Raw genomic sequence first — 22,870 nt, 5'->3', positions numbered from 1 at the left:
CACATTCACACACAGCATACACGGATAAATAAAAAACACCCGTTGATGTCTTTGGACTGTGGGAGGAAGTCAGAGACCCAGAATCCACTTCAGGAGATACATGTATGACCTTTGTTCCTCATGTGCTCCATGTGTTACTTTACTAATTCACAGGAGGAGTCTGTTTCTGTGGGCAACAGGATGACTGTGACCTCCGACACTGCTGTCTCATTACAAATCCACACAAACATGACGTCTATATTTATACGTTATGAGTGGCAATTTTCCCTAAAATCACAATGTTTCTAACTTGAGCCAAACTGGTGGATCTGAAAATCCATCTAAACAAATGAGTCAAACTTCACCCAAAAGAGCATCAGTGTACAAAAGTTTGCATCATCTATACAACAGTATAAATGTGAAAATATGTTTCATATTTTTGAGTCTCATGGGTCTGTTTATGAAAAGTAATCAGGTCTCAACCCAGCAAAGTTGTTCAGGATGTTTTGCTGGTGTCAAAGGTCAAAGCAGTTTAAATCTGACCTGAACAGTGTGTCATGTTAAAGAAAAGTTGAAGAGGTTGTCAAACTTCTCAGTGCAGGATCAGAGAGAGACGTTAACAGTTTGTACAATCTGTTAAATTGGGTAAGATTGGTTTACAAACTAAAAACAATGTCAGCCAAAGAGATGATTTTTATACAAAGTGTTTTCCAGTGGACTGTACTTAAAGAAGAAAAAGTCACATGAAGCTAATAAACAATCACACCAACATAAAATAGTTAATTTGTCTAACCTGAAGCTCCAACACTCACTGACTCTGAGATCAGAAATTCATGTGTGTTTGTAACACAGTTTGACTTTGTGTCAGTAAATCTCATGAACAAGATGAATAAGCTGTAGTTCAGAGTCACTGACAGCACAGACACACACTGTTGGTCCGAGTCTGAACATGATGATCATCAGAGTCGACTGCTGGATGTTCAGGAGAGTTTCTGTCTGTCCTCAGATCGTCCGACTCACAGTTCATCTCTGTCTCCTCCTGGCTGACCTGCAGGTGAGAAACAGCTGTGAGGTGTCCTCTTCTAGTTCAGGAGATTAGATGAAAAAATTATTCATAATATTTATAAAGTGAGAAAATGTTAATGTTGATTTTTCTGCTTTTTATTTAAAAACATGATCTGACCAAAACTGCAGTCTGGAATCTTGCTTTCACCATAAAAAAAATCATAATTTTTTTTAAATACACAGGTCTAACAGCTGCTTCGGGGTCAGAGGTCATGTTGGGTTGATCCAGCTGTTCTTTATAATTTGACCTGTTTGGCTGCAGACTGTGAGAGCTCATTAAAACATGTCTGAGACTTTTGGAAGGTCAAATCCTCGAATCTCTGAAAATGTGTTTGTTTATTATGAGGCTGAAACATCTGAACCTGTGATTCAGTGACAACAGCTCTGTCACACCAAACACTGTGTACACAGTTTACTACTTTTATATACGACACACTTCAAACAGTGCAATATATCAATACCATGCAATATATAATACTATATACCAAACATCATACTTACAGTTTGATATAATTGTTCAAAACAACCAAACATCTAAAAAAAAACTGACTTTTTAGGTTTCTACACTGAATAAATATCCAAAAACATTTTGACTGGTTAAAATCACGTTTGCAGAAGATTTGGTGGTTTCCTGGTGTAGAGTTACTAGAGTTAGAATAGAGTTAATATTCCTTCTTTAATAATCCTTTGTTGTGCTCACTGCTTGTTTTATTCCTGTGTTTGATGTTCAGAGTCTCTGTAAGTCATGAGTGTCAATGAACGATCAAATGAGAAACTCCAGGAAGTGCTGAGTGGACTGTGCCATGGGGGAAATATGATGTTGTTTATGTTTAATATTTATGCTGTTTAGCTTATATTTGAGTTATTCTGGATTTGATTAATTGACCTGTTAACATACACCAGGTCACCAGTGCATTACTTAAAGCTTTAGCAACATGCTAATTAAACATATGTTCAAGAAATAAAAAATATTAACTTCATCTGATCCAACATTCAGATTATTTTAAATGTGCGAGTCTGTAATCTCAGTGACTAACAGAGAACCTGAGTGTAAATGTGACCAGATGAAGTGTGAGGTTGTGAGAAAGTCTCTGACTGCATTCATAGATGTGTCCTTTCAGCTGCTCGCTCTGATCCAACCTTTGGTCTCTAAGAAGAGGCTTCAGGGAGACGTTTGCTACGTTGGACTGTAGGACCATCAGAAATGTGTGCAGTAACAAAACAGGCAGCACTGAAAGCAGCTCTAAGTGTTTGTGTTGTTCAATGATTTGTGCACAACAACAACAATGGGACCTCTCTCATCCATCAGTCACCATGTGGACATTTTTCTGACACACTTTGAAGCTGATGGACGTTTTGTGTCTGCACTAAGTACGTTTTCAGCAGCTATGGCACCGGCAGGATTCACTTTCACAGACTCACAACCACCAGCTTCACCCCTCCCCTCCCCCTCCAGCTGTAGGCTTTAACATTGAGTTTCCCCACACATGTTTACAGACGAGTTAGAGAGCAAGAGAAGAAGAGACGGATTCATAAATGTCTTTGTTTCTGCTCTAACCAAACAATGCTGCTCTACAACTCTAGACTACCAGCCACAAAGACAACAGCTGGAGAAACATCTGTCTACCTCTGACATCCACCAGCTCATCCATACAACAAACACACATCAACAACCAGGAAGCAGCTTCACCTCTGATCACACACACACTCAACTCTACTCACTCACCTGGAGGAACAACAACCAGTTTGATGAAGCTGTGTTTGAATGAGCGTGCTTCTACCATGAGGAAATGACACTCGTATGTTCCAGCATCATTAATTGTCACATCCTTCAGAATCAAAGACACGTCTCCATCCTTCATCTCTTTGTCCTGCAGATCCACCCGGTTCTTAAAAGATGGATGCTGGTCGTCTAGAATAATATCACAACCAACTCGGAAAAGAACATTTCCTGACTTCAGGTCAGCTCTCTCCCACTCTAGAGTGAAGATGTTGTTGTTTGGAGCTCGACATGGCAGAATTACATCCTGTCCAGACTCAGCTGTGATGGTTTTCTGATCTGAAAGAGGAAACAACACAGAGCAGAGAGGTTAAAGGTCAAAGTGCAATTATGATCAGAATGATTGACTTTAAATATTTTGTTTATTTCCTTTGACATTTGAGTTTTATTTATTTTTTTCATTTTATTTTCAGTTACAGCAGCATGTTAATAGCAAAACTTTGAACATACAGTAGTTTGCTGTTCAGTTTTTACAATACCCCAAAAGATAACAGAAAGAAAACAAACAAACAAACTAAAGAAACCCCTACAAAACAAAAAACAACAACAAACACAAAAATAAAATGGATGGTATCTGGTCATGACAATGTGGTCATTTTAAATGTTTCCATGTACATTAGAAAAGGCTGCCATGCCTCGAGAAATTTGGTGGTTGAACCTACCAGTGTATATCTCATCTTTTCTAAATGCAAAAACTTCATGAGCTCTGCAAGCCTCTGTTCATGTGTGGGAGGAGCTTCCTGCTTCCATCTTAAAAGTATAAGGCGCCTTGCAATGAGTGAAGCAAAGGCAATAGAATTTGAATAGTATTTTGGCAAAGTGATGTTTTGAGGTATCACCCCAAAGATTAGAGCAGAGGGATCATAATTAACGTTATATATCTCTGAAAAGGTGTTAAATATACCCATATGGAAAAGAAATAGAAAAAACTTATAAGACTTGCATAAGATGTGGCCTACTTCATACAGTCAATCATATAAGGCTTATATGATTTACTCATGAAAGTGGCCACTTTCTCATTACTTTCTTATATTGTTTTAGTAAATATCCAAAACATACAAGTTTCATTTATAATTTTCAAGGGATCTTAATCTGTTTTCACTCTTGTATGCTTTTCATACAAGTTTCACACAAGACAGATACAAACTTTATAAGATTTATATGTATCTTTTCCATATGGGTAGACACCCAATAGCTATGAAGATTGGGGCCAAAAACTATGAAGGAGTGAATATGTCTGTGAAGGTTCTCAGTCATCCAGGTCATCGTAGTCAAAGGAGGTTGAAAAGAAAAGCGTCTGGACTTCTTTAAGTTACTTGAAGACGTTTCACCTCTCATCCGAGAAGCTTCTTCAGTTCTAAGGTCAAATGGTGGAGAGTCCCAGATATAAACCTAGTGGGAGTAACCCCCCACAGAGGGACAAAAGGACCCCCTGGTGATCCTCTAATCGCCTGAGACAAGGTGTGAAAGACCAGACACCAGCGAGGGAGGATAAGAAAGACAGACGCAACAACATTGTCATCCCCTATGTAGCCGGTGTATCAGAAAAACTCAGGAGAGTTTTCTCCAAGCATGACATCCCGGTGCATTTCAGACCCAGCAACACGCTCAGACAAAAACTGGTTCACCCGAAAGATAAAACGCCAAAACACAGACTTAACAATGTGGTGTATGCTGTACAGTGCAGCGAGGAATGCCCAGACCTCTACATTAGAGAGACCAAACAGCCACTTCACAAGCGCATGGCACAACACAGAAGAGCCACCTCCACAGGACAAGACTCAGCAGTCCATCTGCATCTTAAGGATAAAGGACACTCTTTCGAGGATGCCAATGTTCACATTTTGGACAGAGAGGACAGATGGTTTGAAAGAGGAGTGAAAGAAGCCATCTATGTCCACTGTGAGCGACCATCTTTGAACAGAGGCGGGGGTTTACGACACCAACTCTCTGCCATCTATAATCCAGTTTTGAGATCCCTTCCCAGACGCCTTAACACCCACTCACATCCTGGGCCATCTGATCTCAGGAATTCACATGATAAGGTGGGGCCAGGTTTCACAATGAACTCACCCGAAACTCTGGCTGATTGGGACCCACACCCAGTTTCACACCTTGGCTCAGGCGATTAGAGGATCATCAGGGGGTCCTTTTGTCCCTCTGTGGGGGGTCACTCCCACTAGGTTTATATCTGGGACTCTCCACCATTTGACCTTAGAACTGAAGAAGCTTCTCGGATGAGAGGTGAAACGTCTTCAAGTAACTTAAAGAAGTCCAGACGCTTTTCTTTGCAAGCTCCTTTGACGATGAAGGAGTGAACCTGTTTCTGCTTTACATCTGTTACACAGGGGGTCAGCCCATGTCTGGCACATATAGAAGAAGAGTGTACCCTATGGAGAAAACAGAGTTCATCTGTTAAAGTCATCCCAAGGTCTTTCTCCCACTGTGCTTTAAGGATGTAGAGAGAAGGAGATTGAAGATCTAATAATATAGCATACATTTCTTTAATCACCCCTCTCTTATGAGTGTTTATATTAATAATTTTATCCAAAGAAGTTTCCTCAGGTACTTCTGGAAATGAAGGAAATCGACTCTTTACAAAGTGGTGAACTTGTAAATAGCGGAAAAAATGTTTCCGAGGAACATTAAACTGCTTCAGGAGCTGCGTGAATGAGAAAAATTCCATCTGCAAAAAGGTCTTTGATATTTCTAAGTCCATTACTTTCCCATATTTTAAAGGCAGAATCCATCATGGAGGGAGGGAACATATGATTTGAGCTGATAGGTGCTTTAATTGACATTAAGTGTAACCCAAACCTTACATTGCACCCAAATTCTGAGCGAGTCATACAACAAAGGGTTACATTTATAGGTGTATAGTTCTAATGGGAGAGCTGAACTCAACAAAGCTGATAGGCACATTTTGCCACAATTGGATGAGTCAATTTGGAGCCAAGCTGGAGTCTCTGTGGTAAAATTACTGATCCAGCATATTTTGAATATTTGCTGCCCAATAATAAGACTGAAAAATTGGCAAGGCTAATCCACCCATTGGCCTAGTTCTCTGCATGAAATCTTTACGAATTCATGGACTTTTGCCGTTCCAAATAAATGCAGGGATATGCTTATTCAGTGTTATAAAGGCTCTGACATATACAGCAGGAGATCGTCAGCATATACGGATATTTTGTGCTCCTGGTCACCTCTGAAGATGCCCTTAATGCAACTGTCAGCTCGCAGTTTAATCGCCAATGGTTCAATTGATAACGCAAAAGGAGAGGGGATAAGGGACATCCTTGTCTCGTACCACGGAGAAGTGGGAAATAAGAAGAGAATAACAAATTTGTTCTAACACGTGCCAGAGGTGAGGAGTCAAGTAACTGAATCCATGAAATGAAATTAGGGCCAAATCCAAATTTATTTAGAGTATAAAACAGATAATCCCACTCCACCCGTTCGAATGCTTTCTCAGCATCGAGTAATAAGGCAATTTAAGGGGCTGTAGTTGACTGTGATTCACTTTCACAGACTTACCACCAGCTCCACCCCTCCCCTCCCCCTCCAGCTGTAGGCTTTAACATTGAGTTTCCCCACACATGTTTACAGACGAGTTAGAGAGCAAGAGAAGAAGAGACGGATTCATAAATGTCTTTGTTTCTGCTCTAACCAAACAATGCTGCTCTACAACTCTAGACTACCAGCCACAAAGACAACAGCTGGAGAAACATCTGTCTACCTCTGACATCCACCAGCTCATCCATACAACAAACACACATCAGCAACCAGGAAGCAGCTTCACCTCTGATCACACACACACTCAACTCTACTCACTCACCTGTAACAATCAGGTTGAGGCTGCTGATGGACTTCCATGAGCGAGTTTCTTCCATGAAGAAATGACACTCGTATGCTCCAGCGTCATGAACTGTCACATCCTTCAGAATCAAAGACACGTCTCCATCCTTCATCTGTCTGTCCTGCAGATCCACCCGGTTCTTAAAAGATGGATGCTGGTGTGTTGAATCAGAGAGACCATCCTGGTACAAAAGCACATAATCTGGCTTCAGGTCAGATCTCTCCCACTTTATTACTCTAATGTTGTTGTTTGGAGCTCGACATGTCAGAGTGACGTCCTGTCCAGACTCAGCTGAGATGGTTTTCTGGTCTGAAAGAGAAAACAACACTTTGACATTTGAGTTTTTAGTCATGTTGGATTTAATGAACCTCTGAACATCCACCAGGTCACCAGTGACCCACTGAGGGGGAATTTTAGCCTCATGCTAAACATGCAAAGTGTCAGAAACTACAAGATGTTAGCTTCCACAGAACAACAACATGTGCTGATAATAAGTGAACATAATGTGTGAGAGAAAGCAGCCTCTCATTATAAGACACTGTGAGTCTCTGCATGCTGCCTTTATGGAGCTACAGCTGTTTGTATACACTGAACAAAAAGCTTTGTAGCTGCATACTGACTCCTGACACTACAACACATCACACTGACACACACATTACACTTCTTTGTCTCTGTCGAGCTGGATTACAGATGTTACGTGTCCACCCAGCCTCGTGTCTCCTTCACACACAGACAAACTGAATCCAGATGAAAATAATCCTCCTGTACTTCTTGTTATCTCAGAGAGAAACTCAGTTTAGTTCAATCTCACCTGCAGAGACGAAGACAAGGACAAACAGCAAAGTGCAGCAGAGCAGCGCAGTGCCAGCAGCCATCTCTGTGTCAGTATTTGTGCTGATCCGACTCTTAGTTTGTAATAAAGCTGAAAGTCTGCTTTGAAGAACAGATCTGACTTTCAGCAGCTCACTCTTACCCTGTAGTTTGTGGTTCATTTAAGAGCCTTGGAAACCTTGGCTGTTAAGTTGAATCAACAGGTATTATCAGGCTGACGTCAGCATGATGTCATAAACACATGATAAAACATCAGAGTTTTAGTACAGCCTCTTGTTCTCTCCTGTAGTCTGAGTGTAGCCATTATAACAGTGAGACGGCACTGCCACCATGAGGTCAAACTGGAGCGTTGCAGGTAATAATTCTCATCCTGAACACTGTTGGAACATCAGACCTCCTCACGCTTTGAACTCATTGTTATTCTAAATATTTCTAGTTTCACTTTGACCCAAACCCTAACCCTGAAATGGGCTGTACAGCTTTTATACTTTGACAATGACAAAATATTATTATCTTCTCCCAAATCCAACGTGGCAGTCTGCTGCGAATCCTCCCCGTCCACATCCGACCTCACCTGGTATCTGCTCCTCCTGGAATCAGAAACACATGGACACAAAAACACATCCTGTATAGCCTTGATTATCTAATGCTATCCTTCATCGTATTCTAAGGCCCAGTTCAGGACATCATGTTTGGACTTCCTGACCCAGAGACTTATAGAAAACAATTATCAGTGTATGTGTAAGCATGCGGCTAAAAATCCTCTGCACTCTGCGTGTACCTGCAATATTTCAGATCCAGACAATAACGCTGAATGAATCTGTTAACTCTGAAAACACAGAGTCAACTCATTTATGAGCACATTTGCATTATGTATATATTAATTTAATAAAACAGCTTTATTTAATTATTTTTAGAAACAATTTATAATTTTGCCTTTCACACCTATTTTACGTGTGAACAAAAGATTGTTCAGCTGTTATCAGGTTCCTCTCCTGTCTCGGTTGTGGAGTGTATGTAGAGGACCCACGAACAGACATAGGCAGAGAGATGGAACTTGAAACCAAAAGCGAGCCTTTATTTGGCTGGTGACAGGAGAACTAAGAAACCTATGAACAACTATGACATACTGTGATAACTATGAGGGCACTATGACACACATTATGACTCTATGACTATGAGGACATGGGAACACAGACAAAGCAACAATGAACAAAGGGAGACAGAAGACTTACATACACATATGAGGTGATCGGGGAAGTGGCGCGGTTCATCCTTCAAGCTCGGGTCCTCTACCAGAGGCCTGGGAGCTTGAGGGTCCTGCGCAGTATCTTAGCTGTTCCCAGGACTGCGCTCTTCTGGACAGAGATCTCCGATGTTATTCCCGGGATCTGCTGGAGCCACTCGCCTAGCTTGGGAGTCACCGCACCTAGTGCTCCGATTACCACGGGGACCACCGTTACCTTCACCCTCCACATCCTCTCGAGCTCTTCTCTGAGCCCTTGGTATTTCTCCAGCTTCTCGTGTTCCTTCTTCCTGATATTGCTGTCATTCGGAACCGCTATGGCCGTCTTCTTCTGTTTGTCTACCACCACTATGTCCGGTTGGTTAGTCACCACCATTTTGTCCGTCTGTATCTGGAAGTCCCACAGGATCTTAGCTCGGTCATTCTCCACCACCCTTGGGGGCATCTCCCATTTTGACCTCGGGACTTACAGGTTATACTCAGCAAAGATGTTCCTGTACACTATGCCGGCCACTTGGTTATGGTGTTCCATGTATGCCTTGATCAGATTACATCATATTGCCAGTCAGTATGCCAGTCAGATTAGATGGACAGGGTTTGTGATCAGCAGTTTTCAGATCTTGCCACAGATTCTCGATTGGATTTAGATCTGGACTTCGACTGGGCCAGTCTAACACATGGATATGTTTTGTTTTACACCTTTCCATTGTTGCCCTGGATTTATGTTTGGGGTCGTTGTCCTGCTGGAAGGTGAACCTCCGCCCCAGTCTCAAGTCTTTTGCAGACTTCAAGAGGTTTTCTTCCTAGGTTGCCCTGTATTTGGCTCCATCCATCTTCCCATCAACTCTGACCAGCTTCCCTGTCCCTGCTGAAGAGAAGCACCCCCAGAGCATGATGCTGCCACCACCATATTTGACAGTGGGGATGGTGTGTTCAGAGTGATGTGCAGGGTTAGTTTTCTGCCACACATAGCGTTTTGCATTTTGGTCTCATCTGACCAGAGCACCTTCTTCCACATGTTTGCTGTGTCCCCCACGTGGCTTGTGGCAAACTGCAAACTGGACTTCTTATGGTTTTCTGTTAACAATGGCTTTCTTCTTGCCACTCTTCCATAAAGGCCAACTTTGTGCAGTGCACGACTAATAGTTGTCCCATGGAGAGATTCCCCCACCTGAGCTGTAGATCTCTGCAGCTCGTCCAGAGTCACCATGGGCCTCTTGGCTGCATTTCTGATCAGCGCTCTCCTTGTTCGGCCTGTGAGTTTAGGTGGACGGCCTTGTCTTGGTAGGTTTACAGTTGTGCCATACTCCTTCCATTTCTGAATGATGGCTTGAACAGTGCTCCGTGGGATGTTCAAGGCTTGGGAAATCTTTTTGTAGCCTAAGCCTGCTTTAAATTTCTCAATAACTTTATCCCTGACCTGTCTGGTGTGTTCTTTGGACTTCATGGTGTTGTTGCTCCCAATATTCTCTTGCCGTCACAGAGCAGCTGTATTTGTACTGACATTAGATTACACACAGGTGCAGGTCGTTTAGAGTATTTTTGCTCTGAGTTATTAGAGGAATTCCATAATCAAAGGCAATTACTTCCTCAGTGCCAAAAACTTCCAGATATGTTCTTTCACAGCTGCTTAAACATCTGTATCTGAGCACACATTTTGATATTTGTCCTCTAAGCTCTGGTCAGTTGGTGGAAACACACATGCTCATGTTTTACTATCAGTTGACAATCATTGATACTCACTTGTTCTTCTCCTTGTACTGCATCTGAAGTCATAAAGATTACATTAGTCACTGATTCACTAGAATTACTTATGCCCTCAGTTATCATACTGAGGGATAAGGTTGAATCTAATGCTACAGTGACCTCCCCTCTGTACTGTGTAATATAAAAGTCAGTCAGGTTTGCAGATGACACACAGATACTGTTGAGTTTTCACTGACAGAATGGAGATCACGCTGAAGTTCTTGCTGTTGCTTCTGGTCTGCTCTGTTTCCACAAATCAGACAGAGGCAGATAATGAAATTCTTGACCAGCAGATTTCAAACCAGCAACCCTGTCCACAGGAAATCCATGCTGTGCTCAGAGAGCTGACTGCCTCAGTGGCTGAACAGAAAGTGGAAATCAGGACCTTAAAACAAGAGAATAAAGGTAGAGTATGATGTCAGGTAGTGAGAAAAATGACAGCATGAGGAAACCTTCATATGAGCCCCTGTTGCGTTACAGAGATATCAATGTCACTTCATGAATCTATCACTAACGTTTCTCATTAATCTTTTTATTTTTATTATTTATTCATTATTTATTCAATAATCTAGCCTACGAAAAATGAAAAGGGATTCAAATGATGCAGATAAATAAAATTCATATTGACTTATTTATGTTCTTTTCTGTCAGACCATGTCGCAAAACTGAAAGACCTGGAAATGCAGAACGTTGAACTTCAGAGACAGAGGTCTGAAATTGACAAGCTTAAACAGCAACAACAAGGTACTGTATGTACACATGTTTCATTGTATAACAGAATATTAGTGATTCATTATTATTTGTTAGAGTTCATTTATTCCAATGTGTGAGATTAATAATTATAGGTTAAAGTATATGAAATCATCAAAATTTGTGCTTTTTATGGGTTCAGTGGGGAAAATGTAATATGTACTAATTTGTGCAAAGTATAATTTATCTAAGGGTAGTTTCAACCCAACCATACATCTTCCACTTATCCAAGGCTGGGTCGCAGGGGCGGCAGCTTAAGCACAGAAGCCTAGACATTCCCCTCCACCTGCAGCTCATCCGGGGGAACACCAAGGCATTCCCAGGCTTGAGAAAGCTCTTTTCCACTGTTGTTATCCAGAATCTGATTCTTTTGGTTATTACCCAAAGCTCGTGACCATAGGTGAAGGTGGGGACAAACTGATAGGACAGCCCGTTCTCACTCCCGAGGCGTAACATGTCGACGTTTTGTCACGTCCCGCGGCGTTCCTGAGGAACGCGAAAGGAGACCTTCGGCGTTCTTATGGTACACGGCGGGTTATGGCTGGAATCCAGTGCAATGACGCTCCCGCGGTAATAGACGTTCCAGCCCTGTATTCCAGCCGTAAACCTAACCTTATCCCTAGCCCTGACCATAACCTTATTCCTGACCTTAACCAGGATTATAATGATGTTAAATAACGTGTTTCTAAGCGATTTGAAGAAAAAGAGCGAAAACGTGTAGATGGAGTCCAGACGGTTCTCATATTTCCTCTTTTTTCCGAGGTCGTCATTTAGGAACGTGGTGGGTAGCCAAAAACGTAATATGTTGACGATTTGTCACCTAGCGTAAAATGTTACGCTTTGGGAGTGAGAACGTGTTGCAACGTGTTGGATAGGAAAGAGCTTTACTTTTTCACTCAGCTGTCTCTTCACCATGATGGACCGATACAGTGTCCACATCACTGCAGCCACAGCACCAATCTGTCTGTTGATCTCCCACTCTCCTCACTCTTAAACAAGATCCTGAGATAGTTAAACTCCTCCACTTTGTGCAGGAACACGTCCTTGACACGGAGTGGGCGCTCTACCCTTTTCCACTGAGGACCATGGCTGCATACTGCTCCAGTGGGAGCTGGATGCCAGGACCTGTTGAAGGTCAACATTTTAGACGCATGTCAACCAAGACAGCTCAACAACATTCAGACCCTTCAAGAACTCAGGACGAACCTCATGCACCCCAGGGGCCTTGCCACCAAGGAGCTGTGTAACTGCCTCAGTGACCCCGCCCCCGGTGATAGACGAGCCATCCTCCTTGTCCACAGACTCATCTCCCTCAATCCCACATGTCAGTGGGATTAAGGAGGTCCTCGAACTATTTCTTCCACCACCCGACGATATCCTCAGTAGCACTCTGTAGTTAGAACAATAATTAAAACTCCTAACACACACACAGGGTATTTATACATTTTTAGAGAATGTTATTTTTTAAACTTTCTTTTTCAGACAATGCAGCAAAGTTGGAGGAAGTGGATAAGCAGAGGACTGCAATTGAAAATCTTAATCAACAGCTACTAGGTAATGTGATGAAGTCAGCATGGCTCTGATTATTTTCATCTTAAAATATCTGTGTATTTTTTTGTGTATTAAGGCTGCAATCCAGTTACCAAGAAGACTGCTACACACTGTGTGGCAAAACATATCTACAACCTTTTCTTTAAATGTATTTATTTCAGCACTCCTCCTCCAAATTGTCTGTGGACAGCTACCACACTGCAGCTGTTCTTAGTTGGTTTTGGCTTCTGTAAGAATGAAATCTATCAAATGCTTTCACTAAAACTTTTTCATTTCGTCTTTTGGGGAGGGGGGGACACCGCAGCAAAAATGTTAAATTTATGACATTTCTCTCTTTCTTAGTCAAACAGGTGGCTTTTTCAGCTTCTTTACTGGCTGAAGGTGGTGGAATTACTGGCCCATTTAACACACACACTACGCTTGTCTTTAAACATCTTGTCACAAACACTGGAAATGCCTACAACCCACACACAGGTAATAAGACTGAATGTCACTTCTCAGCTATGTTGATGTCAGACTGATGTTCACGATGTTCGAACATCTGATTTTCCACTTAACAAATGTCCCACAGGTATTTTCACTGCACCAGTGAGAGGAGCCTACCACTTTGAGTGGTACGTATGTGGACCTGGAGATCCTGTTTATGGTGTAGCTGTTGTGTTGTTTAAGAATGGAGAACGCATTTTTTCAGCGTGGGAGCGTCAGGCCTCACATTTCGGAACAGCTTCTAATGGAGCCTCACTGCGTCTAGAGACTGGAGATCAGGTGTTTTTATGTCTCTGGGTTAATTTTAAAATATATGACAATCATTTTCACCATTCCACCTTCAGTGGTCATCTTCTTTTCACCATGTAAAAAGGGAAACGCTTCCTTAAGTTGTCTTCTATTATCCACCAGCTTCTGATGTTTTAAAATGTGCATTAATTCAATAGGTGGCAATCTAGTTATCTTAAATATCTAAAACCTCATAAATCATTTCTACTTCTAAAAGCAGTTAATAATATTTTTATGTAACGATTTGCAAATCTGTTAGTAAAATAATGATAAATTTGATTTTAAAAAAATCAAAGTGACTGATTATTTATTTGCTGTGTGTGTGTTGGAGAGCTGTATTAAAGACTAACACATAACATGTGTAGTTATTATTTTATTGTATTTGCATCAATTGTCAACATCAGGATATTAAAACCTATGAAAGTTGGTTACACACATGTTCCATATCTTAACTGTGTGTAGCTACAACAGATAACACACATGTGTGGGCCTCATCTGAGCTCTGACACATGTAGCTCAGTGACAGCACTGTCTCTCTCTGCCTCTCTGTCTACATGGCTGTGAACAAAAATATAAACACTGAGGCTTCAAAATGCAGCATCTACAACACTGTCACTCTGCCTCCACCATGGAGACAGTCTCCATGGCGATGAGTACAATTGGCAGCTGAAACTGTTGTGAACTTCTCCATGAGTCATGTTTCCTGTTTCAGAGCTGCTGATTGGCTCTTTGGGCCCTTTACCTTCAGGAGGTCATGGACGAAGCACTGAAGTCGTTTATCACGTAAAAAATATTTTTAGTTTATAATAATTTGATAAATAATAAAATATTAATAAAAACTGGAGGTTTTTTTAGAACTTAGATTTTAAGCTATTTATGCCTTTTTTGCTGCTCTTTTTTAAACTTATTCCCTTTAAACTGTATTTATTCTTTTTAAAATATATTGGTTATTGCACTGTAGAGGCTGCTGAGGAACAGTATTTCGTTTCAGGCTGTGTAACACGAAATGACAATAACCAATAAAGTCTTGAGAGCTGCCATCATTGTTCCAGCAGGAGGCAGTAAAACACCAAACTGCACCTGTTGTGCTGAAAAGGTGTGAGCATGTGCAGCAACCCAGTAAGTTACCTGAATATCTCTCTCTCTCTCTCTCTCTCACACACACACACACACACACACACACACACACACACACACACACACACACACACACACACACACACACAGTACTGATACTAATGACTCGCTCTCAGATCTATTTGGGTTTAATGTCAGGGTATATTTGTGGATGAAAGTTTTGGTAGGACACATGATGTGGACAGTCTGGTAATCCCAGAATATTTTAATGTAAGAAAACTCCAGACAGCTCTGGAGAAAGTTTCAGAGTAAAAGCCCTGGAGTGTTTTACATGTTATTCTGTTGGATTAAATCTGACGGAGCTGATTCATAAACACTTCACTGCCAGGTATCAGGTGACCTGCAGAGACTGATCCTACAAACACTCAGAAACAGAGTAAACCAAACTGCACCACAGTGATCAGACGAAACCTTCCTGACATGAACACAGCTCCTCAGTAAAAACTGTGAACCAGCAGAGAGACTACACCCAGCACCATACACCACCTCTCTGACACAGTACACCCTCGGGCAGGTGGTGTCCCCATAAACAGTGTGAGAAGCTCTGATTATTTACTATGTTCAAACAAACTGAGTGTCCACAAACGTCTGAGCTCACAGTGAGAGCTGCTGGCACAGTTTGGAGGTGTTCTGCCCCCTGCTGGACACACAGAGCTACAAGCTATTCTATTACAGTTTTTCTCGATTGCTAAAACACATTTCTTGAAACTACGCCTCATATCCTCATAACAGTGTTGCGAGATCAATCAACTTTAGACCAGACAACAAACGACAGAGGCTCTGGAAAAGTGCAATCAAACGATGAGTTTTATTGTCACAGGAGAACAACCAACCATCAGCATACGGAATGTGTTGCTCTGACAAGAATACATTGAGTTCTGGTTTTATAGGACAAAATATCACACCTACGTCAATACAGTTCAAAAATACATGGTGACAGACGGGCAAAAGTTCAACCCGTGCAGACAAGGGTACATCACGTACATATAACCTTACACCGACATATAACTTCTCCTTTCTTCATTACTTGCCTTTTAAGGTAATAACTTCAGGTCTTAGCATCTCTAAGAGCTAATAATTGGACCCTCGTCATTAATCACTAAGTAGAGTACTTTGCAGCCAGTCTCAAACTGAAGAAGAAGACGCTTAGGCCTTCACTCAAACCTGCCACTAGATTAATATGTGTATTGTAAGCATGCATGCAATTAACCTGCTATGTTCTCATCTTCCCTCAGCATGTATCACCTGGACAGTCACGCCAGCGAAGCTTTAGACCTTCTAGAATGGAACATCAACTCTTAACCAAGCACATTCATGCATTGTGTATAAAATGAACTCAACCTGTAAAAGTAGAAAGGTCAATGTAATGACAGACATATTCAATGCAATATAAACCCTGTAGGAAATATTACTGATAAATGATACTGTGAAACATGTTATTACAGTTTTTTCTGAATGCTTAAGCACATTTTTTGTAACTATTGGCTAATTTTGCAAAACTCTTCACACAAATAAGAAAACCTGTCACCCAATCATCAAAACATTGTAGTTCTCTTGCAAAAGCAAACACAGCTAGATTAACTCTTCACACCTTCGTAAAAATGGTGTTTCCGTATCAAACAGTACACACAAGCCATCATCTACTAAGCACACAATGCGCCAACTGCACACTGATGGTATGAATACAAAACACATCTGGCTTTTGCTTTCTCTGTGCACAAGGTAGGCTATGTCAGTTTGAGCTCATACTTCTGTCATAGATCCATAAGCATAGAGGGATCCAAACTTCAAGTACTGGTGTTTATTCAAACACATCAAAACAAACACAAGTGTTTATTTCCAAGTATAGGATTATTTGCAATCGCCATAATGACTATATGGGTTACTTGGTCTGCAGTGAACATGCTTCCTCTGCCCCAGCATCTGGTCATCTAGCAATTCTGTAAAGTACAATTTCAGTATTTTTACATCAATGGTATTGGTGTGTTTCTCATTGGCATATGGCAGTGGTACAAATCTTTGTGCAAAGTGACTGTACTAACCGATTCTCATTTCAAGATGTCCTTATGATGCTTGCTACAGTGTAGCGGCTCGAGTTAGGCTGGACCCGTTGGCCAGCTACCCTCAGGGTCATTCCACGGTTGATTACATGGTCCACTATTGTAGCTCTGATGTCATCAGCAATTCTATTTCTTACTCTTCCTACCCTTCCTCTCCCCCCTCCTCATCTTCCTCTCCCCCCTCCTCGTCTTCCTCTTGCTCCTCCTTGTCCTTGTCGTCCTCTTCATCCTACTTCTTCACCTCCACGTCCTCTTCCTCGGCCTCCTCTACTTCTCACTCTTTCTGCTCCCTCCATTGTACTCCGCACACACAGCTTACCTGTATTATAGTGCTTAGGCTGATTGCAAAGTGAACTAATTATCTAAGAAAGTTTTCACATGTGAAAGTGTGCCAGACAGTTGGCAAATTAGTGTTAATGATAGCCATACATGTGTATACTTTTGCTAGGAGTGTGTTGGAAATTTGGTAATTGAGTGTTGTGCAGTGAATTGTGCCTACAGTTTTGCAAAGTGTGTGTTACAAAATTGCAAACTGAGTGCAAAGCAGTTTTTGTGCTTTTAGTTTTGCAAACTCAGTGAGTGGTTTTGCTATAAGTCTGAATAGTTTTAGAGATTGTGCTACAGGAATCACAGTTAGGGTTTAAGCATTCAGAAAAAACTGTAATACATTCTTCATAAGGCAAATTATATGGTATCAATAAAAGAATCTCTGAATCCCAACATTCCCTCTTTTGACATTCCAACAGGAATGTCACCATACTCCATGTTGTATCACTCCCTGCCCCACTCTATGGGTTCCAGGTTCATCTGGTAGATGCCCTCAACCCAGCCAGGGTTCGTAACCCTTGCCACTATCTTTACCAACAATCCTCTGACACAAGGAATGATACAACAACCAGCGATGACCAATATTCCCAAAAATACAGCCAATGAACACATCACTGATATAGCCACATCTTTCCATTGACCAAACACGGATGTCATCCAGAATGCCAGCGGTTTTTTCAATACCTGAGTGCTCATGCATCGTTTTAGACAAATTTTCCGGCCCTCCAGAGCTCGGGTTACTGAGCCATCTGGGGCAGTATTGTTGTTCCATGGCGTCCCTGGTAAGGCTAGAGAGTCTCAGCAAGTTGTAATGAACGTAGTTAATGCGGTCATAATTTTTATTAAGCATTATCCCAAGGAATATACTTTCAAACCCTGAAGCTAGTGGGTCTGCCAGCTTATACTCGTTTGGAACTCCCCTAGGCACTCCTATGGAGTCTATCCTAGTCGGAGAGTTTAACCAGGGGTCATATGCATGTATACCCTGGGTCCCTCTTTTTACCAAAACATGTCTCTTATGTCTGGCTGCTAAGGTACGTGTGTTGTGTTGCTGAATAGTCTTTACCTGATTTCCAATCAGCATGAGTGGAACTCCCAGTCGCACCATCGCACATGTCCCTACGCTTCCCATTGGGACACGAACCAAAAGGGTGCTTTGCCCACAATAATAATACAACCCACTTCTTGCCCATGTTCCCATTAATGTGCTCAGGTCACTCACATTATTCGTGGTTCTTCCCGTGGGTGTGACGGCACACCAAGTAGGGTCGATTTCTCCCACGTGGTACTTTACATTATCTGTAGAAAACCTCAAACATGTATAGTTATCTTGTTTTGGCATAAATGAATTGGCATTCTCCGCTTGCCCTATCGTGTTTGGAGCTGATATTATTAGTTTATCAGTTAGATTTGTCATTGAGTTTTTAAGTGTTACTCAGGCTTTGGGGTAAACTAAGTGTACCCTAATTACCCCAAACGAATCTGTTCCTGACATGTCCACCCTGATTACCAGATAGAATACGCCTCCCGGGCTCTCTGCTTCAGGCAGTATGTTCCATGGACCTAAGAAGACAGTGACAGGGTTATGAAAAACAGAATAAACCCTTTGAATTACTACTCCTTGCAGGCCTTCTGGCACATTTGGCTGCCATCCTACTCCTGTCCAACCTACCTCATTTTCCCAGGAGCACCACTGACCTGCTGTGTATGTATGGATGTGTTTGCCCCAGGAGGGGCTTTGCAATAAGCATAACTGGAGCATATCATAGGGTGATTACAGACCCACACATCATATGCTCTCCAGCTGCTACTAGCTCCTGCACACTTAATGACGTCACACAAATCAAACGTGAATGAGCTGGTGGACCCTTTAACATAATTTAATTCTATGCCGTTGTATGTGCTGAGACACTCATCACCTTTACCTGACACCTCGCGCTTTAGCCTTTCTACCGATCCCGTTTTAGCAACTATTGTCTCAGGAACTGCTGTGCTGGACTGGCCTCCGTGTTCAGACAAGGGGTCCGGAGTGCCTTGCAAAATACAGACAAAAGACAACAGAGCCATGGTTACTATTATTGCATACAATACACATGTAGTTGTAAGGAACATTTTAATACATTTCTTCCCATTACGTGTCTCTGATTCGTTTGTTTGCATCATGTTATATAAACTTTGTATTCTAGAATTGTTATAGATTTTAGATTCTGGACTGAAACTCCCCTCTTTGTGGAGCCTTTAACTTATCACTGCCCCTTTCTGATGGCGTGGAGACCTTCTAGGCTGCTGCTCTTCTTTCTTCAGCCTTCCAGGTGGACTACTGGATGGCCCGTTGCACAGGTGAGAGGGTTTATTCTGCCTCTGTTCGTTGACACCTGTGTTGGTTGAAGCCTCTTTCTCAACCAAGCTCTCATGTGCTGGTGCACACTGCGACCAGTGGTACCAGGTGTCGCCTTTCTCTTCCAGTTGAACTGCTGTAGTCGTTCTGGTAATGACCTCGTAAGGACCCTTCCAGCGTGGTTCCTTCCACTTTCGTTTGAGCACCTTCAGCCACACCACCTTTGCCTCCGGGGTCGCCCTGTTCACAGCGTGTACTCCAGATGTGACCTGTTTTGTGAAACTGGAGATTCTCGCCACCCCTGTGGTCGCTGTGTTACTGGAATGTTCTCCTGTAAAGGATAGAAAACAAAAAGCCTCTCTCTGCTACACCTCACTAATCTACTGTGTTCATCTAATGTTCCCTTAATTATTCAAAGTTGGTTCAAAATATCATGTTCTGGGCTCTATCCTTTATATTAACTTTACTTAATCTCAATGCTCTTTATGTGTGTAAAGAGTTTATCTTCTAACCAGGATTCAGTTCATTTTAATCCTTCAACTTAAACATGAAAATAACAATTTCTGCCTCAGTTTTACCATATCTAAATCATCAAACACCCCAAAAGTCCTAAAATGATCCTAAACCCATTTCAAATTAAACCTTAAATCCCTCTTTTTGTGACACATAAGATGTGTTACAAACTCAAAATGCTTCACCTGAGCTTAGAAAATTAAAGAAAAAGGTTAGTCATATCATTTCACACCTCAGCAATCCTCCTCTCAGGTAAACAAAACCTGTGTGTTAACCCAAACTTCACATTTCATACTGAGTTTTCCTCACTTATGATCCAATCTGTGTTATAAGAAAGAAAACTTAAAACAGAACAGTCATCAGTCATGTGCTTAGCCTTAGTCCAGTCTTTACCTCAGTGTCCAGTTGGTCCAACCTTAGTACACCTCGTCCGTCCAGTCACCGTCCATCTACACACATCCATTCATACGTATTCACACCAGGTATTGCTAATAGTGGAGACCCTCGCGCAAATAATCAGCCTCTCCACTCTCAGCAACATGAGCTCATTCATTTGTTTTATTCTGTTTTGTTTTTTGTTTCTTTTTTAGGAAACTAGTTCTTGATGCTTTTGACTGGATTGAATCGCTACAATCCTTTTTGACAGGGACTTAGACCTGATCACAGGTAGGCTTCTCCTCAGCCAGTTGAAATCTGGAAAGCCCACCTTATATTTGCTCTCCCCGAGAATTTGTCAGTGCTGTTGCAGGCCTGCTTAGAACGAAAATGAGAAAAAAGAGAGGTGATTATTAGCTCATGAAAGCACAAAACAAAATCACCTGACAGGTTTTCTTTAAGTGCACTGTTACCAAAATAATGGCCCAATTCTAGACATGTCCATGTTTAATCAAACTCCCTCTACTAAAACAACAAGAACATCTAAAGAAAACTGACCGAATCAATCCATCACCACAACAACCTCAACAACCTTAAGCACAAAAGTTTTTGCCACCTCATAATTTCACCTCCTCAATACACCGAAAGTCTCATTAAAACCACACAATTTGCACACAACAATCACCTCCTTTATGCTCTTTAACATACTTAAATTCAGCATAAGACATAACTCCCTTACGACAACATATAATCACTAAACTATAAATTTCCTACCCAAATCTGCACTTTCTCTTCTGTGGCATGCTTCCTCTCCTGAAAGCCTCAGTCACACACACACAGGAAGCTCCTTCGTCACCACTCACTCCAGCTAATTTGCATACTGAGTCATATCTCAATGATTTGCTGTAACAAGAGAACTTAGCCAGGTTTAATCAGTGTCTATGCATTAATCATCATGGGCTTGTCTTGTCTTTATAAGGTTAATGCATTTTCTGCTTGTGTGTGTGAATTTGCATATGTTGCTTCTGCAGTGTGTCAGACTCCTTCATAATTTTGCCTTTAAACAGTCAATTTTCTCCTTCCCAAATTTGCTAACCCAAATTCTGATTTCCCACCTTAAATAACAGCATTCCTTGTCCTCAGCCAGAAGTTAGGGCTCCACTTGCCACTTACCACCTCCGCCTCAGCCCAGCGGCTTTACCCTTGAAGTCCCCGTCTTCTTCATTTCATCTCACCAGTGAGTCTGAGCTCACAGGGACTGAGGCGAGTAATCGTGACTGTGCCTGCCTTAGGTTGTCCCAGGGTTTCGAGGTGGGATCTTACCCGGCATGGGCTATCCAGCCTTCCATACTCGCCTGATACGGGGGCCAAGGGGGCAGGGTGCTATGAGGGGAGGGGACACGCTGGCTCTGGAGTGTAAGCTGCTTCCTTCATTGCATCTTATATTAAACTATCTCACTTCTGATTCTTTCCTAGAATAATTTCACATATGGCACTTTGTGTATGTGTGTTTTCTATTCATTAATGTAATTGTCAGTTATTTTCTCTCTTTATTTTACTTTTTTATCTGTTTGTTTGTGACGTTCTACTTTAGTTCTACTAAATCTTGATGTAAAAACAATACACCCTCTTTTGACGCACACACTCTGCAGTTTGCCTACGCACACACTTCTCTCTCAGACTTCCTCTGTTCACACACTCGCCTATGAGTTATTATTATTAATTATTTATTATTTTGTACACATCACACCTAAGCCCTCAACTTATCCCGTACTAATAAATCTAAAACCAAGAAATCACCTTACATTATATCAAAGCTTTCTCCGTTTTGCACAGCCTACCACATGTTTAACAAAAATTGCTGCCCGAGAAGGCTCCCATATATCAATGTGGTCGTTCTCACAAATTTCAAGCTGACCCTCAAATAAAAGAAAACAACGACCCAGGCAGGCTTCCAGTTCAGCCTCCTCTATCTCTATGCACACTGAAAAATCATTGGGTGACTCCTCTGTCTCCCCGTGCCCCACACAATTCACCTCCAGACTATCCCCTACAATTGAAATTTCAATCTGATATGACGCCAAGATTAGCATTCCCTTATTTATGTGTAACTATATGTAACCTGAATTTTCTCTCTTTTATCAAATAACAAAGGTTATCTTTAAAATTTGTTATTGAACTACTAATTAAGTTTCATTTTATAGTATCGGTGGTAAACTACCCCTAAAAAGTCCACCTAATTGCGTGCTCATTGAGTTACTCCTATTAAGGCTATTTAACAAGTTCAATTTACATATACTCATTAATCTGTCACGCTTATTAGTGGCTCATGGTTGCTTAAAGCCTATCTGACTTGACCACAGAGTTAGAGCATCATTCGATCCTTTCAGGATGACCACTCCACTTACACTGCATCCAGACAGCTCATAAATTAACAGCCCTTTCAGACTGTAACCCTTTTTACTAACATCACACCTTTATTTCTTGTATATACCTTCAAATCCACCTTAAATCTTCTTACCTAAACGTTGGTTTTAAACAC

General features: G+C 41.6%; 3 protein-coding genes across 4 annotated transcripts in view; 1 reads left to right on the top strand and 2 right to left on the bottom strand.

Moving 5' to 3' along the window:
- LOC146673177 (polymeric immunoglobulin receptor-like) overlaps positions 1–3,118 on the bottom strand; it is a 193,811-nt gene extending 190,693 nt beyond the window's left edge. Inside the window, exon 1 of the mRNA XM_085400933.1 lies at positions 2,771–3,118. Within this exon, the coding sequence (XP_085257059.1) occupies positions 2,771–2,906 (136 nt within the window). The 5' untranslated portion in view covers positions 2,907–3,118. The remainder of the gene's footprint in view (positions 1–2,770) is intronic.
- Positions 2,990–7,672, bottom strand: LOC146673176 (butyrophilin subfamily 2 member A1-like). The gene is made up of 3 exons (XM_085402040.1): positions 7,492–7,672; positions 6,652–6,989; positions 2,990–3,098 (listed from the first exon to the last, which is right to left on the bottom strand). Exons 1-2 carry the CDS (start codon positions 7,670–7,672, stop codon positions 6,652–6,654), a joined length of 519 nt encoding a protein of 172 aa, XP_085258166.1. The 3' UTR covers positions 2,990–3,098.
- Positions 7,673–10,703: 3,031 nt separating this feature from the next.
- Positions 10,704–13,791, top strand: LOC146673175 (complement C1q-like protein 2). Of its 2 annotated transcripts, none has more exons than XM_085401988.1 (3): positions 10,704–10,908; positions 13,147–13,278; positions 13,376–13,791. In XM_085401988.1, exons 1-3 carry the CDS (start codon positions 10,704–10,706, stop codon positions 13,657–13,659), a joined length of 621 nt encoding a protein of 206 aa, XP_085258114.1. In that variant the 3' UTR covers positions 13,660–13,791. The 2 variants fall into 2 exon arrangements, with proteins under 2 accessions (XP_085258114.1, XP_085258115.1); XM_085401989.1 differs by lacking the exon at positions 10,704–10,908 and adding an exon at positions 12,588–12,807.
- The last annotated feature ends 9,079 nt before the right edge of the window (positions 13,792–22,870 follow it).

Source organism: Rhamphochromis longiceps, linkage group LG3, assembly GCF_057381845.1.
Source record: "Rhamphochromis longiceps isolate RC_006_pf linkage group LG3, R_longiceps_female_GT1.1, whole genome shotgun sequence".
In the NCBI taxonomy this organism is placed as follows: domain Eukaryota; kingdom Metazoa; phylum Chordata; class Actinopteri; order Cichliformes; family Cichlidae; genus Rhamphochromis; species Rhamphochromis longiceps.
Note: the sequence above shows the minus strand (reverse complement) of the source record. Positions and strands in the feature narration are given on the sequence as shown.

What these genes read in the sequence shown, in the direction of transcription:
- LOC146673176 (XM_085402040.1), bottom strand. Translation starts at nt 7,672, where the DNA reads ATGAACCACAAACTACAGGGTAAGAGTGAGCTGCTGAAAGTCAGATCT. An exon ending in CCTTGTCTTCGTCTCTGCAG is followed by an intron (nt 6,990 to 7,491) that starts GTGAGATTGAAC and finishes TTTCTCTTTCAG; the next exon opens with ACCAGAAAACCATCTCAGCT.
- LOC146673175 (XM_085401988.1), top strand. Translation starts at nt 10,704, where the DNA reads ATGGAGATCACGCTGAAGTTCTTGCTGTTGCTTCTGGTCTGCTCTGTT. An exon ending in CTTAAAACAAGAGAATAAAG is followed by an intron (nt 10,909 to 13,146) that starts GTAGAGTATGAT and finishes TCTCTTTCTTAG; the next exon opens with TCAAACAGGTGGCTTTTTCA. An exon ending in TGCCTACAACCCACACACAG is followed by an intron (nt 13,279 to 13,375) that starts GTAATAAGACTG and finishes AATGTCCCACAG; the next exon opens with GTATTTTCACTGCACCAGTG.